We start from the raw sequence: 16,201 nt of genomic DNA, 5'->3' as shown, positions 1-16,201 counted from the left end.
CCCCCAGAAGAGATTTCCTGAACTCAACAGCCTTTTATTGTTGTGAACCTCACGATGAGAAGCGTCCTCGATGTACGGGAGGATGACGCGTTCACTCGTGAGTCGGTGTTCATGTTGGAAACAGACTGACACAATGAAATAGCAATGAACAGACGGTGGAATGGGGGCATGCACCCCCGCTGACCTCTGTGGGTGGGGGTGTACGTATGTCATGACTGAGGAAGAGTTCATTTCATCGCAACTCAGGCTTAGACGTGATTTAATGGAGCAACAACTTCATGTGATGTGACTTTCATGACGGACTCATTTCTGATTTACGTCCAGCAGGTTGTGGTTTTATCTGCTGAGGTGTTTACCTCTGAATGGAACGATGCATCTTTAGCACCATTGAGGTTTGTGGTGATTCTCAGGTGATTCTCAGGTGTTGACCAGGTAGTGTTCAGAGCTTTAAGAGGCTTTTCACTGAAAACAGACGCCTGATCAGTTGACGGTGATGATGACGATGGTGACGGTGATGTGAGGACAGGAAGAGTAGTAATCTCATGCTGGATGGCTCAAGAAAGAGCATCAATGGAGGCCCCTTCAGATTGGGGTAATCTGGGTTAACAGTGGGTTCCCTGTGTGAACAGAGTTATTGGGTTTTTATCATGTTTTTCATCATCATTTCATATTTTGTTAAACAATTACTGACAGCAAAGAAATATGAGGAATATCTGTTTGAAGCGAGCTGGACTGAATCACATGAAGACTTGAAAAGTTCCTGTTCCGTGGTGGGGCATCGAACCCACGACGGCTCATGTGGGTGTCCTCAGAGCATGGGCTGCCTTCTACTGGCTGGTACTACTGGATTAACTTCACACCGTGAAGAGACGGACCCGTCCAGCACAGACTTGTCTTCTGTGGGCGTCTCTGGTCGGGACAACCTTTTGTCCATCTGCGTTCCTGCTGTCCTTGAAGCCGTGATTACCTCGCTGTCCTGTAGGAAAAAAGAATTAAACAAAGCGACAGAACTCGTCTCGTCTGGTTGCCGCGACACACTGTTCAATTTCCTTTCAAAGGGCCTGACTAATCCCAGTCCTCTCTTTGTGTTTGTTGCTGAGGCTCTTGTGTGATAGCAGCTTGAAACTAAAGGATGACTCAAGGACGCGTTTGTGAAAGTCGGCTGCATAGTTTTATGTCCAAAAAAGCTGCGCTCACCTTGTGTCCCTTTTATTGCTTCTCCATTAGCATGCACACTGGATATGAATCCCAGCTTCAATTGGCAGATAAAACATTGCCAAAGGTCATTTAGTCATGACATTTTCTGCGGCCACTCTTATACCATGGATAGATGTAGTTGTTTCCATGTGAAATATTAAAACCCAACACTAGCTGGATAGAATACAGAGCCTGTTTTCACGACGCTTGTTATTTCCTGACCTTGTAATTTGCTCCTCCAATCTGGAAGCCCATCTGGCTCGGTATCACCCCGCTGGCATCCAACGAAACCCACAGAAACAACACGGTAATTAAAAAAAAAGGACCAGCAACACGCAGCGAGACTACCCCAGAGAGGGAAGCGTGTTCGTTATAAAACACGACACGTGGTGGAAACACTGAAACACCTGTGTTGATCCGTGTATTAATATGAGTGTAGAACAGAATATTACGTCTGCAGCTGAGATGAGATCACTCCTATATACCTCACTAATGACGTGTGACTTCACCACAATGACCTTCGTATGACCTTGTCATCCTGATCTCTGGACTGAGTCCTGTGGGCATCACATGACTGTTCACATGTGGATGTGGAAGGACGTGTGTTGCGTGTCCATCTACTGGTGTACGCTATCAGTGACTACGTTAACACGCTCGTCTCTCATTGGTCGTTAAATCAGACCCCTGCCGAGAGACACTGATGTGAACAATTCTGAATCACCGAAGGAAAAATGATCAGAGGTCATTGCAGAAAGCGTCTCAAACCAATGCTGATCTATTATTGATCAGTGCTGTACATCCACTAATGAGGTGACACGATAGCTGGTGTTCATGACTGGAGGAGGAAATCCATTTGTGAGCTAAAATAATAGTTTCTGCTCACATTTTAGTGAGAACACAGCGGCTGTGCTTGTTTCCAGCAGCACTAATTAATTCCCTATTAATTACCTCCACCAGGGAGGTGAGGCTTGCACCCTTTTCCCATTGGTTGATGTTTGTTAGCAGGATAAAAATAACTCCACAAACCCAAAAGAGACGCAGGATTCTCCTCACTTTCATTTAACATTGTGTGATTTATTCATGAAATAAGCTGTTATTTATTTGCATATATATTCGTGATGACGACTCGACAGTTTGACTACAACTCAGCAAAGCTGGACTCGAATTCAAGCCCCCGAATGTGTCCAGTTTCAAAATGGGCCATTCATTGAAGGTGCATCTTAAAAATCAGGTGCGCCTTATAATCCAGTGCGCCTTATATACGTTGTTTTGTTTTTTGTTTTTAGAATCGGCCATTTATTGAAGGTGTGTCTTATAATCCTTATAATAATAGTGTGGAAAATATTGTAATTGCACTCAGTGTGTTCTTTTACACGAACTGTTATTATATTACACTCAAAACACACACATGAATAATTCAGTGTAAATACGAGCCGTTGGGATTTGGACCTTAATTTACATATTGTGACATTTAACAATCTATAGGAAGCTGCATGTGACCTAAATAAACGTCCATCATCAACTTTAAGATGATTTACAAAGAGAGTAAACAGGAGCGTTTTCACACAGCGACTGCACCACAGCGCCACCATGTGGACGCCTTTCTCTCAAAACTATGGGATGACATGAAACTTGATCTGAAGACGTGTTGGTTGTTTTCCTTGAAGGAGCTGCTAGATGCTGGTGGCTACTGGTTAAATCTGGGGTTGTGGGTCACACCCCGATCCCCTTCACAACATCTACACACTGTCTAGAAAGAACCACTGAGGAACATCAGAAACACCCACTCTGCCAATATTTTCTCCAGTTCCGCTGGAGAATGTTTGGATTGATGGGAATTATTTAGGGGTTCTGCTGTAGGAATGTGTCCCAAGTGGTGCAGACCCCCTTAAAATATGGACACACTAAAGGTGATGAGTTGGGCTAGGCTTGACCAAAGAGACTCTGTACTCTAAACTCCAGTTGGAGTGACGACTTGAGAAACGACGAGGGTAGAAGATGCTCAGAAACACGTTAGCGGTGTCGTTGGACGCTGGTCTTAATGGAGTCCCCCTCAAACTGCACCAGTGGAAGTCTTTGAGCCGTTTCCTTCTGCTTCAGAGACACAACTGAGTGAAACGAGTCGTCTTTGACTCGTTCCTCCAGGACTCGTCTGTCTCCACACTGCGACCACCTTCTCCTGTTCAAGCAGATGTTCCCCCGACTCCATCATTTACCAACCTCCCTCTTAATTACTGCCGTTAATTAGTACACACACACACACACACACACACACACACACACACACACACACACACACACACACACACACACACACACACACACACACACACAGGCAAATCTATCTCCTTAAGGGAACATGCAGACTATAAAATGTTCTCAACTCCTGATAGGAGGTGATATATCTTGAATATAAAACTAAAATCCTGCACTTAAGAGACAGCCTGAGCGTCCTACAGATTATTATGGACGAAGGGAGACTGTGTGATGTTTTGAAGGATGCAAGCAATTAGTGTTAAATAGCCTATTATTCTCTGCTGGGCCGGGCTCAGAGCTGCTGCTGAGGATAACAAGGTTATGTCCTCAGCAGTTTCCCTCTGTCATTTTTTATTTCCAAGCCCAGTTCCATGAAATGATGGGATGGCCATCGGTAGGCCTGACTGTCCAGGGTCATCGCTCCAACAGCATCACCGGCAGATATTCATCAGCACGAATTCATTTCATCAGGATGAATTACGAGGACAGAGGGTAAGATCATTCCAGAGGTTCACCAGAGTTCAGAGGTCGTCATCGGAGCCTCGTGGGCGTCTCACCGCTGGTGTGAACGGGTTTGCTTTGGGGGAGCATTCAGTGACTGATGTTAACGACCGCACCAGCAATGTCTTATGGGAGATGTAGGATCTGACAGATGTCCTCATTTACATAGAAGGAGGAGCAGAGCTGGGCCTCTCTGGGTGAGATGAACATCTGTGAAGGCTCCATTAATACTGAAACGTACGTACAGGTGGAGAAACGGCAAACGCTTCAGCGTCAGGGACGACTGACCCAGCAACACAGTGTTTCTTTTTCTCCTGGTGTTTATCCAGTATTTATTCATTATGTATGCCTGAGCAGTAGATATGTGTAATTTCCTAGATAGATATTGTATATCATTTATATACAATATCTATCTAGAACTATCTTTAATGATCCCTGTATGGAAATAATTTTTTTTCCATTGTAATTCTAATTTTATGTTTGAGAAAAACATTAAGTTGGTTAATGGGAGTTCCTTCACAGTGATTTCTGTTCAATGACAAATCAAAGAGTCATTCCAAACTGTTCTTTCCATCTGAGAGTCCATCACAAATTTCCCCACTGTGGGACAATAAAGGTTTAGTATTATTATTTGATCATTTGTGTCCAAGCCCTCGACACACCAGACACACCTGTAAACGTAATGCAGAACAGAGAGAAACAACCAGAAGATGGTTTCATTCATGAGCTCCAGCTCTGGTGGACATCTTACAGACTATTTAGTCGCTCCCTCCTGACATCAAGTAGTGTCCATCCCAAAGCTCACCTGTGCAACAAGCAGCATCCTGGTGTGTCCCACCTGTCAGGTGGATGGATTATCCTGGTAAAGGTGAGCTGCTCTCTGAAGCTGGGCTCACACACGTCTTAAGACCTTAATCAATCATGAAATCCGGTTTCCTCACACGCATAATGAGAGTCTCTCCAAATTATCTTCTCTTTAGTCTTAAACATGAACACGCTGTGAGATCTGGAGCTAATGGGGCGTCACACGTGACAGGATTTCATTAAGACTCGTCCCAGAAGGAGCTGTGAATGCAGAGCGTTACGTGACGCCCTGGGAGCCGCTGAGAGATCTGAACAGAATGAGTCAAATGCTATCCACCGTTAGCCTAGCAGCTAATATGAACCATTGGCTTAGTTGGGTCTGGCACTGCCTCCCCGTCTCTGAACATCTGAACCAAACAGCTCCAGACCTACAGCCCAGATGTTCTGGACTTCCTACCATGTTTCACACATTCTGACACACTCGTCCTTAAAGTCTGACAAAAACAAGTCTTTAGCACTCATAAAAAATCCTGTTAACTGTTAAAAACAGTGTTGAACGTTCAACACTGTCTTACATTTCAGTGGATCGCTCCCTCTTTGTCTTCATGTTCCTTTGTGTCACTTGTTTTCACTGTTCTTTCTCCAGAAACACACACACACACACACGGTCTTTGATCCATTAGTCAACACCATATCCCAGGGTTCCATCTGTCCCTGTTTTGCTCCCGTCCTACGTGCCGTCCCCTAACGTCTGTATTTAGTGAGGGAGTGTTAGTTGAATTATTCAGCTGTCATTCACGGCTCTATGAAGTAAATGGATGTCAAAGAGACGTTTCTCCTCAGAACACGCTGGGCTTTGTTCTCTGCTTCTGTTCCTCCATGAGTTCTTCACTGTGTAAATATGTCGGATACATAGGGAAATGAAGGCGTGTCACTGAAGACTGTAACAACCCTATGTCAGCAGCTTATTGGTATTATAAACCAAGCACACCCAACATGGTCCAAAATCAACATGGTGACGCAACGACTTTGTGTTGGCCAGTCATGAATGGCGCTCGGCGGGCATTGTGGAGCCGTAGATGAATGCTAGCAGGCTACCTGCTAGAAAGAAAGCTAATTAATGGTGAGATTGGGAAAGGAGCTAACGCTAAAGGAAAAGGCTCCTGTCCAAAGAGCAGGTGTTAAAGAAATGTTAGAGAAGTGATGGTTCTGTTAGTGACTACATGAACACAACTGTATGGAGTTACTGAAGAGCGTTCTGTCAGCCCCCCAGGAGCATTGTGGGTACTACATGGATTGTCCCATTCCAAACAGAAACCATATCTGGACAGACTGTTGGTGCTAGCAGCTAGTTTCACTCACTAATGGTTGTTTTGTGTGTGGTTCTGTTTGGACCCTCTGCTCCGAACATGAACATTGTGAACAGCTCTGACTCTAGATGATGTTACCTGGAGTCCATCAGAGGTGTTTCTGCTCCTGACGTAGCCGATGGCTTACGACGTGTTGTTTACGTGATTCCTTCTGGCAGATTAGCCGTGATTGGTTGGGCGCTTGATTGGCAGGTAGTGGGTGGGGTTGGTCACAGTGTGAGACTTTCAAGTGAGGTTATTCAAATATATAGGCGGGGATCCTATATGTACTATACGGTGCACCCCTGTGCACACACAATCAAGCTAGTCCTCAACTTACGAACATTCAACTTATGAACATTCGTAGATACGAACAAATGCATGTCAACATATCCGACTACAGTAATCCCTCGCGCATTAACACTCGTGACTTCGCCTCATTGAGGAATTTTGGTAGGCAGTCATGTGATACCGTACGCGCATTCTATTGGCTGACAGCATCAGGAAGTTTGCTACTTTCCGTGAGTCTCGGACTTCCGTGAGACACAAAAAGTGCTTTAAACAGTCTATCAGAGTGTTTTAAAGGTAATACAGATAGAAGGTGGTTTAATATCAGTATGGGGGGGGTAATGCTAAAACTGTGTGTGTGTGTGTGTGTGTGTGTGTGTGTGTGTGTGTGTGTGTGTGTGTGTGTGTGTGTGTGTGTGTGTGTCGCCAGTCACTAGGGACGGATTTCACTCATCACTCGTGTGACGTGACAGCGATCGGTTGATAATTGCCGTTGCTTTTACTGCAGCAAACATTTGAGATTTGAAAGTGCTCTGCAATCCGTCACCTTTGTGTACAATCGCTAGTTCACGGTGTTATTTACGAGCAGAGGTCCATTCCTCACCATCACGTAGGTGCAGTTCCACTCCAGATGGACTGGTGCCAGGGCAAATTGGATTACGTCTCCCAGTGTTCCCTCAAGTGTTTTATTATCCCTGAGGTGGAGGCATAATGCGATTACGTGGTCGTGCCCTTTGTGCTCCGCACTATTATTCTGATGCCGTGTCCGTGACTTCATTAATGCCACATTATGACTTGTTATCCACAAACACTGTGCAGGTCTGGTAGGATCATGTGTGCTGTGTTCAGTTCCTACTGTACCTGGGCTGCAGGTGTAGTGAGAGCGCTAGACTCCAGCAAAAACTGAAATAAAGACTGGAGCAGTAGAAAAATGGTTTACGGCCAAAACAGGAAGTCTTTAACCCTTACAGCCCTGACCTATTTTGGCCGTTTTTTGGTACTTTTGATATTTGTCTCTCTATACCACATTAAAAATGATTTAACATACCCATGCTTGGTATTTTTATCTTCCGCTCGTACGATGGTGACTACATGGACAGAAACACGGCGTCTGCATCTGATTATAAAGAAGCCGTTTGAACCGCTTGTCATAGATCAAATGTAAACGATCAATCGGCTCCAAATAAAAACCGAAAGACAGTTTCACATCCATACTGTCATGTAGACACGAACACGGCAATTCACATGACAGACTGTATTTGTTAAGAATGGTTTAAAAACATCATGTGATCTGATCACGGGGGCGCGTTCAGAGTGTTATAAGGGTTAACCTTTAAAAACCTGATAGGATCTTGCAGGTGAACGCTCAGGTACCCTCCTACCTTCCCTCCGTGTGGACATGGACTCTCTCACCTGCTATTTGCTACTGGAAGAAAGTTTTTCGACAGTTAATAATCTGCTCAACCTGTTCAGTCTGATTGGTCGGTGATGATAGCATTAAATATAAACCAACCTGGTGAACCTAGTTCCTGTCGACTCCGCCCACAGGAAGTGGCCTGCTGACGTCCTCCTGCGGCCACGTCCCGGCGAGTTTCAGTGGACAGGAAGATGTTGGTACCAAAGCCGACGGTTGGCTGGGATCCCAGCCCACTCGACTCCGTTCTGAGTTTGATGCGTCTCCCCTGCCAGGCTGTCGGTCTTGATGCTCAGCTCTGAGCAACTAATCTCCACCAGGATGGAGTTCAACGCTCCAGAGGCACATCAGGTCCAACCCTATCTTTAGATCTGGGTTTGGCTGGAGGTCTTCATTTCAGACAGAAACCTGATCTTGCTGTAGAGCACCAGGCTGCCTGTAGGTCTGCATGCATCTCGGCTCCGTCTTAGCGGTCTTTGGTAGCAACCAGTCGACATGTACAGATGACTCCGGTCTGCATAGTGCCTGTTCACACAGTCATGAATAGTTGAGTCAAATATAAGTGTACAAGCAGATGTTAATATTTGTCAAAGAGCTGTTGCAAACCGGCCCTTGAACAGTGCAAGTTAAAACCCTTCATTATAAATTGTGAGTGCAAATAGCTTCAGATGTGAAATGAATCCATGCAGGATGACACTTGTGTGTTGTGGAGCGTTCTTCTAGCAGAGCTGAAATTGGACAACTCCTTCTGCGGCGCCGTCTCCCGGGATGATGAATGAGGCGAGGCGTGGAAACAATAATTGTTGCCACTCTGGGCTTGAACCGCGTTTGAAATTAATCAGAATAATCCAGGAGCTGCTGCTCTTATGCATTAAGACTGGCTGAAAGTTTGATTTGAATGACCATGGTTACAAATATGCATTAGTATGTGTGTGACTTACAAATGCAGGCCTGTAACAAACAGGGGTGGGGGGCTCTGTTTCATTACATGGCTGTAGACGATTGATGCTGTGTTCCGTGTTCTGAATCATCCATTCATGATCCACGGGTTCAGCTCCACCTCAGGTCGCTGGTCGACTTCCACCCACTATCCTCCTGCATCTCCTCTCCAGCTGTCCTGTCAGTTTAAAGTGAAATGCGCCCAAAAGCTACATGAAAAAAGAAAATCTGCACATACAGAGTTGATTACAGATCGGACATTTCTTACTTGTTACTGAGCCAATTAGCGTTGAAAATGTGTCACACAAAAAGAAACGAGATCCTAAGTTTGCAAAACAGAAAATCCCAGAAATCTTTCCCCATAAAACCATCTCCAAAAAACAGACCTACGAATAACCTACAGGTAAGATATAAGTAAGCTATAATTAACCTATAAGTAACCAATAAATAGCCTGTAAGTGACCTATAAGTAGGCAATAAGTAAATGATAAGTAAGCTATACTTATAGCTTACTTAACATTTAAGTAAGTTATGAGTAAGCGATAAGTAACATAATTAACATAAAAATAAGTGATAAGTTACCTATAAGTAACCTGTAATTAACCCACAAGCTATAAGTAACTTATAATGAACCTTTAAGTAGCCTATAAGTGAGATGTAAGTAAGCTATAATTAATCTATAAGTAACCTATAAGTAAGCAATAAGTAAATGATAAGTAAGCTGTACTTATAGCTTAATCAACATATAAGTCAGCTATAAGAAACCTATAAATAAGCGATAAGTAACATATAATTAACATATAAGTGAGTGATAAGTTACCTATAAGTAACCTATAAGTAACCTACAAGGTATAAGTAAGCTATAATTAACCTATAAGTGATAAGTAACCCATAATTAAGCGATAAGTAACTTGTAAATAACCTATAAATAAGCTACAAGTAACCTATAATTAACCCATAAGTAACCTACATAATTAACGTATAAGTAACCTATAATTAACGTATAATTAATAAGTAACTTATGCATTACTATGCCTACATGCATGAATGAAGGTCATGCTGATGTGCGTCATGCAGGCAGTCCTGACGGGTGTCAGAGGGGGCTCACACGGGGGTGGAGATGCAGACACACGATGCTAATGACCGTGGGACACAAAAAGCATCTGGAGGCTTTTTAACAGCAGATAACACACAGCAGACTGCATAGGGAGCACTATAAGTCATGCTAACATAAATGCTGAGCTGAACAAACGACCTCGCTCACTGAAAAGTTCCATGACAACAACAAAATAGTAATTTTTTTTTACGGTATCATATAATATGACACATTTGCCACCAATAAACTGCTGGTATTTTTTTGTTAATTTGTCATAAATGGTGAAATCTGTTGAGACAGTTTGTTCTGTTAAATGTTGGCAGGTAGGACACACACTAGACAGGCTGCTTCACTGGTGCTAACACAAACTGACACGTTTTACAAGAGAAGGAGACAGAAAACACTTTCATGTGTTGAATTTAAGGCTGAATTCACAAGAAGGAACAAAAAATTTACAGCTCAGTGTTGTGTTGGTCCAACAGCTCGTAAACGTGAGTGTGAAGTCAATTATTTCTGTTTCATGACAATAATGTGGGCAAAAACACAGCAGTTTGCATGAGTTTGTTGAAACACCTTAAATATTCATTTACATCAATATTCATCAGACATACACTTCTTCACCGGGGCGACGGCCATCTTTCATTTACATCGCTTCTGTTCACAATACTGTTGTCTATACTTGTGGTGTTTGGAGTCTGAGAAGCTGAAAACACCTGAAACCTGAGTTTTCTGGGGGAAAGAAGCCGGATCTTTTTGAAAACGCAAGGTTTCTTACTCTGCATTGAAAAAAATTTGCGTCCACATGACAGCATTTAAAAAAAAGAAAAACAATCAGTCCTCCGGACTGAGTCAGATCCTGACTTCACAAATCCTGACTTAGATCCGGACTTAGTACATCCAGGACTGATGTTCTACGATGTGCTGAGGTGTGCTGAGATTTCAGGGAAAAATTCATATCAAGCATAGTAAACCAAATTTTTTCCAGCGAAGTAAATCTTATGCTAAACGATGGGTGGCTAGAACGAGCTCACACCCAACATTGCCTAGTGACCGTTGCCCTTGGTATCAGTACAACAGAGTCGGTCTCCTGCTTCCAGGCAGAAGACCTGGGTCTCTGGTCTTCTGATGGTTTGATTCCTGCTCTGTTTCCTCAGGTGATGAAGGTGAATCTCTCGGAGGGAGACCAGGTGGCGTTTGAAGACGTGGGCTGTGGGGAGAACACCGTGCTGGCCAACGAGTCCATCCTCATGAGGGGGTTGGTTGTGAGGAGTCACAGCAATCAGATCTCCATTCGCCTCCACAGCCAGACGTCTCGCACCGGGGCGGTCCTTCTGAGGTACCGAGGTAGGTGGAAGTGTTCGGGGGTAGTTTAAACCACCAAGTCTGCATGATGAAGAGACACGGAAGCCCAGTTGGCCTCCTGGGTGAAACCCTAATGCTCCTTATGATTGGATCAAATGATGAAAAAGAAGCATACCCACAAGGACACACCAGTATTTATCATCTTACTCATCCTTCATAGACTGGACTGACCAAAATAATCACATTAAAATGTCAACTCTTCAGGATACAGAAGCAATTATTTCCCTTCCCTGACCGGGAGGTAGACTGGCGTCAAACACAGAGAAATCGATGACTTCAGTAACACACTGCCCGTCTGCCCGTTAGTGTGTCGGTATTAATACAAGGTGTTGTAAGATTACTGTAATTACATAATAATTACAATGAAATAAAATTATACGACCAGCATGAGAACTGGTATTTATCAGCTTTCTGTTTCTCTGAGGTCGTAGGTTCTTCTGTCTCGTCACTGGTTCTTTTACTCTGAGCATAAACACTCGACAAAGACGTTTGCTTTTGTCGATTCTGCCAGCTTGACAAGCGTCGAGACTGACTCATGGATAGATGTGGAGGACATCCGCTCCTTTAGAACAAAACATCGTTCAGAACCAGATCAGAATGAAAACAGAGATAATCAAAGTTGGACCCAAAGACCTGCACCAACTGCCCAGTACCGACTGACCGACTGTAATTCCAGAGCCTTACCTATAGGGGAGCTTCCTGTGATTGAGTTGAAGGTAGGGTTGATAATTTTCTGTGTTTTTCCTGCCGTTGACAGATCCCTTGAAAAGAAGGAAATAACAGGAGTGGATTTATTATGATTACGTTTGAATGAAGGGATATTGTCTCTACTCCATAATAGTCCAACGTGTCTTCAGTGCCTTACAGTCCCGTTATCGTGGCTTTAGTGTTTTATCAGTATTTGTTCCTCCTTCATGAACATTTTAAAATGACAGCAGATGGAACGTGGTCACTCACATTTTCATTTGATGTTTATCTGCTTTGTTTCTGTGTTCCTATAAATGAAATTATTTGTAGAACAAAAATATTTTTTGAAGAATGAACGTTAGGAGGTCTACTTAAAACTATTTCCGTGGTGACATCCTTTGTCAATCAGTTTAAAAGGAAACAACCGGGGGGTGTGCAGGTGGTGATGGGCTCCTGTCCCACACAGACCAGTCGCGTTGGAGACTGTCCTGATTTTCCAGGCCGTCCCGTTTCAACATCTCGCTTCGCTGAGACGAGCTCCTCCCTCCACCTCCATCCGGTTGAACAGTCCAACGGCATTCTGGGAAGTCTACCCAGGCTTCTTGGAGGCACTGCCAGCCAGCGCATCTGTCTGCACGGCTGTTGCCATAGCAGCAAACTAGATGTAATCTCATGTGAAATCAGGCGTGCAAAGCCTACCTGTGTGCGATTCCTGGCAGGTTTTCAGTGACGGGTTGGTGTTTTATCACCAAACAGGAAGTGTTGGTGCCGTCAGCCAGGAAATTCAGCTTAAAATTGTATTCTTAACTAATAAACTGTCTGGTGCTTAATGTTTGAGTTGGGGGGGGGCCTGGAGGAGTTTCACCGGGGAACACAAGCAGTCTCCTCCAAACGTCTCCTGAAGCCGTCGTTCCTCCTGAGTTCAGGTTCTTGTGGACTTTTCTAAATGTGTTGCTTTCAGAACCCCAGGAGATGGTGGGGGGGCCCCAATCCCCGTGAAAACCACTTGGTGTTGCTGCGCCTTGATTTGTCCTCCCCTCCCCCCCTTCGCTGGTGGTTTCTCTGAAACAGGAAGAAGTTGATCAATAGGTGGAATGTTTCTGGATGGCGACGGCGTGAGCGGCGAGGAAGAGCAGGTGTTGTCCGAGATACGATTCATCACGTGGAGCCGCTGGCGCCTCCGATTGTTCGCCAGCGGAGAAAGGAAGGAGCGGGGGGGGCGGCAGACGGCGGTGGGGGGAGAATGACAAGCAGCACAATGGATGTGTGACTGCGTTTATGATGGAACACGCCAGAACACGCTCACATCCGTGTGTCAGTGCTGACACGGATGGAGCACCAGGCTGGGATTCCACCCCCCCCCCCATACTTTATATGAGGAGGTTTCTGTACTGAGGCTGAATGGGATAACAAGGAAATAACAACCACCTTCAGAATCATTTGGCTTTAGTATAAAGTTTACATTTATTTAGTCATCATCTTTCATGTGTCCGTCTCCTCATGAAGTTCTGACTTTGATAACAGTCAGTATTGAACTGACTGCACTGAAGGAAGCCACTGTAGAAAAAATACATTAATTAAATCACATGAATGTTCACAGCATTTGCACAATTCAGGTCAAATCAAATGTCCCTCGTGTTTGCACAAAACAATTTTCATTGGTTAGTCAGTCGGTGGTTTGGTCGGTGGTTTGGTCGGTGGTTTGGTCGGTCGATTGGTCGGTCGATTGGTCGGTGGTTTGGTCGGTCGATTGGTCGGTCGATTGGTCGGTCGGTCAGTTGTTTGAGTTTAAAATTGCATCAAGCACAGTGCTGGGAAATTTCTTCAAAAAACTTGTAAAGCTAAACCTAAAATAAAATTAAAGTAAACCTAAACTGAAATTAAACTAAACCTAAACTGAAACTAAACTAAACCTAAACTAAATCTAAACTTAAACTAAACTAAACCTAACCTAAAATGTGTTCCTAGACAAGACATTTTCCACTTCCTGCTCCCAACAGGACCAGACGTCTGTCTTCTGTCTCCTGGTGTCGCTATCCCTCTAACTCTTACTGACTCGCACTGATTCTCTGTAAGATGACGAGAGGAAGAGGAAAATCAGAGGAGGATGGGAGTGAAAAGGATACTCCAGACCAGATGGTCTCTCTATGGAAGAGTTAAAGAGTGTCAAAGTCAGCTTTATTGTCAAATGTACCATCTATGCACGACATACAGCAGAGATGAAATTGCAGTCCTCTCTGACCCACGGTAGACAGTACAACAGGCAGTACAACAGGCAGTACAAAACAGGCAGTACAACACAGGCAGGACAACACAGACAGTACAACAGGCAGTACAACAGGCAGTACAAAACAGGCAGTACAACAGGGAACAACACAGGTAGTACAGCACAAAGTGTAAGACGAAACACAAGGGATGGTTAACTTCTCTATACTCTCTAATCTCACCGGGGAAGTGACGTGTGCACAGTCCCTGAGTTGACGGGGGGAGGGAGAGATAGGTAGTCAGGTGCTGGGGGGGGCAGGGCAGGGTAAGAGTAGAGTTCAGGGTTGTGTCAGGGGGCAGAGCAGGGAGGGAGTTGAGCTTCCTGACCGCCTGGTGACAGAAACTGTCCTTGATCCTGCTGGTTCTGGCCCAGACTCTGCAGTCTCCTACCTCATGGCAGCAGGCTGAAAAGGCTGTGGGGGGGGGGGGGGTCACCTGCAATGCTGATGGCTTTGCGGGTGAGGGGGGTGTTATAAATGTCTGTGAGGGAAGGGAGAGAGACACCAGTGATCTCTTCAGCTGCTCTCATGATGCGCTGCAGGGTCTGCAGGAAACGGTTCAGGCGCCGTACCACAGGGTGATGCAGTTGGTCAGGATGCTCTCCATGGGGCCTCTGTAGAAAGTCAGCATGATGGGGGGTGGGGCTCTCGCTCTCCTCAGTTTGCGGAGGAAGTAGAGGTGTTGTTGCGGTCCCAGGACAGGTCCTCAGAGATATACACACCCAGGAACTTGGTGCTGCTGACCCTTTCCACTGCAGCACCATCGATGGTTAGTGGAGCATCCTGGATGCGTGTTCTCCTGGAGTCCACAACAATCTCCTTTGTCTTCTCCACATTCAGATGGAGATGGTTGTCCTTGCACCACATAGCCAGGAGGCCCACCTCATTCCTGTAGGCTGTCTCATCGTTGTTGTTGATGAGACCCACCACAGTCGTGTCGTCTGCAAACTGGACCAAGAGGTTGGAGCTGAAAGTTGGTGTGCAACTTTCAGCTCCAAGAGTGACTCTGATAAAAAGTTGGAAGAAAAGCTAAAACCGGTACTAGATGCCTTGGAAGAAATGAAGGATGCAATGAAGAAAATGCAGAAAGAAATGGATGAAAAAGACCGACAAATCGTCTTAGAACAGGGATAACGAAGAATGGATGATTTGGAACAAAGCGTTCGTATGAATGATGTGATCGTCACTGGAAAAATCAAGCCGAGGAAATACACACATGCTGTGGCCAGAGGAGATAAGACTCAGCACAACGCTGACATCGAGACTCTGGAGCAACAAGTGAGTTCCTGACTGAGGGATCTGGAGAGAACTATAGATCAGACCAGATTGAGACATGTTACCCATCACCATCTGGAGGTAGGAGAAAGAATGGACTGATCGACAACACCTGGACCAACACCTGGACCAACACCTGGACCAACACCTGGACCAACACCTGGACCAACACCTGGACCAACACCTGGACCAACACCTGGACCAACGACTGCAGGATCTTCATCTCCAGAGCAGATGAAGACAATGGTGATCAGGAGTGAAGAAGAGTTGGTGAAATAAAAGTAATAAAGTTGGACAAGAGTTGTTATTACAAAGATCGTACAACAGAATCACTCCAATAGTGGGAGCTCTACACCAATTTTGGACATGTCAAGGATTCCGTAGAACAGTTGAAAAACCATTCGACATCATCAATGTCAGAAACTTGGATTAATGAACAAAAAAAAACGTGGATTTCTGCGACTTTAAAGAGCATGTTGATGTCTGTTGATAATATAACAGCATGTGTAACTGTTAAAGTGTTTGTAACAAACTGGTTCATTGTTGGATGAACACTGTCTGCGGAAAGAGGTTAATATGATCATTATATTCTTGTGGAGAACACTGGCAAGGCCAACTTCTTGTTTGACTATGATGTTAACAAACCCTTTTGTTGCTAGGAAGAATGTAAACATGGTTATACTCTAGGTTACATTGGGGACAAAGGCTAATATCTGGAATTGGATAAGAGTATGAACATCTGTCAAAATTTACTGTAGGAACTGGTTGA

At 44.6% G+C, this 16,201-nt stretch overlaps 1 protein-coding gene across 1 annotated transcript in view; it reads left to right on the top strand.

The window, feature by feature from the left end:
- The window catches only part of LOC137596708 (seizure protein 6-like), a 108,817-nt gene that overhangs the window by 52,192 nt on the left and 40,424 nt on the right, over positions 1-16,201 (top strand). The window contains exon 4 of the mRNA XM_068317420.1: positions 10,999-11,188. Within this exon, the coding sequence (XP_068173521.1) occupies positions 10,999-11,188 (190 nt within the window). The remainder of the gene's footprint in view (positions 1-10,998; positions 11,189-16,201) is intronic.

This window comes from Antennarius striatus, chromosome 6 (genome assembly GCF_040054535.1).
Source record: "Antennarius striatus isolate MH-2024 chromosome 6, ASM4005453v1, whole genome shotgun sequence".
In the NCBI taxonomy this organism is placed as follows: Eukaryota; Metazoa; Chordata; class Actinopteri; order Lophiiformes; family Antennariidae; genus Antennarius; species Antennarius striatus.
The sequence above is the reverse complement of the archived record's forward strand: the minus strand, read 5'-3'. Positions and strand labels throughout refer to the sequence as shown.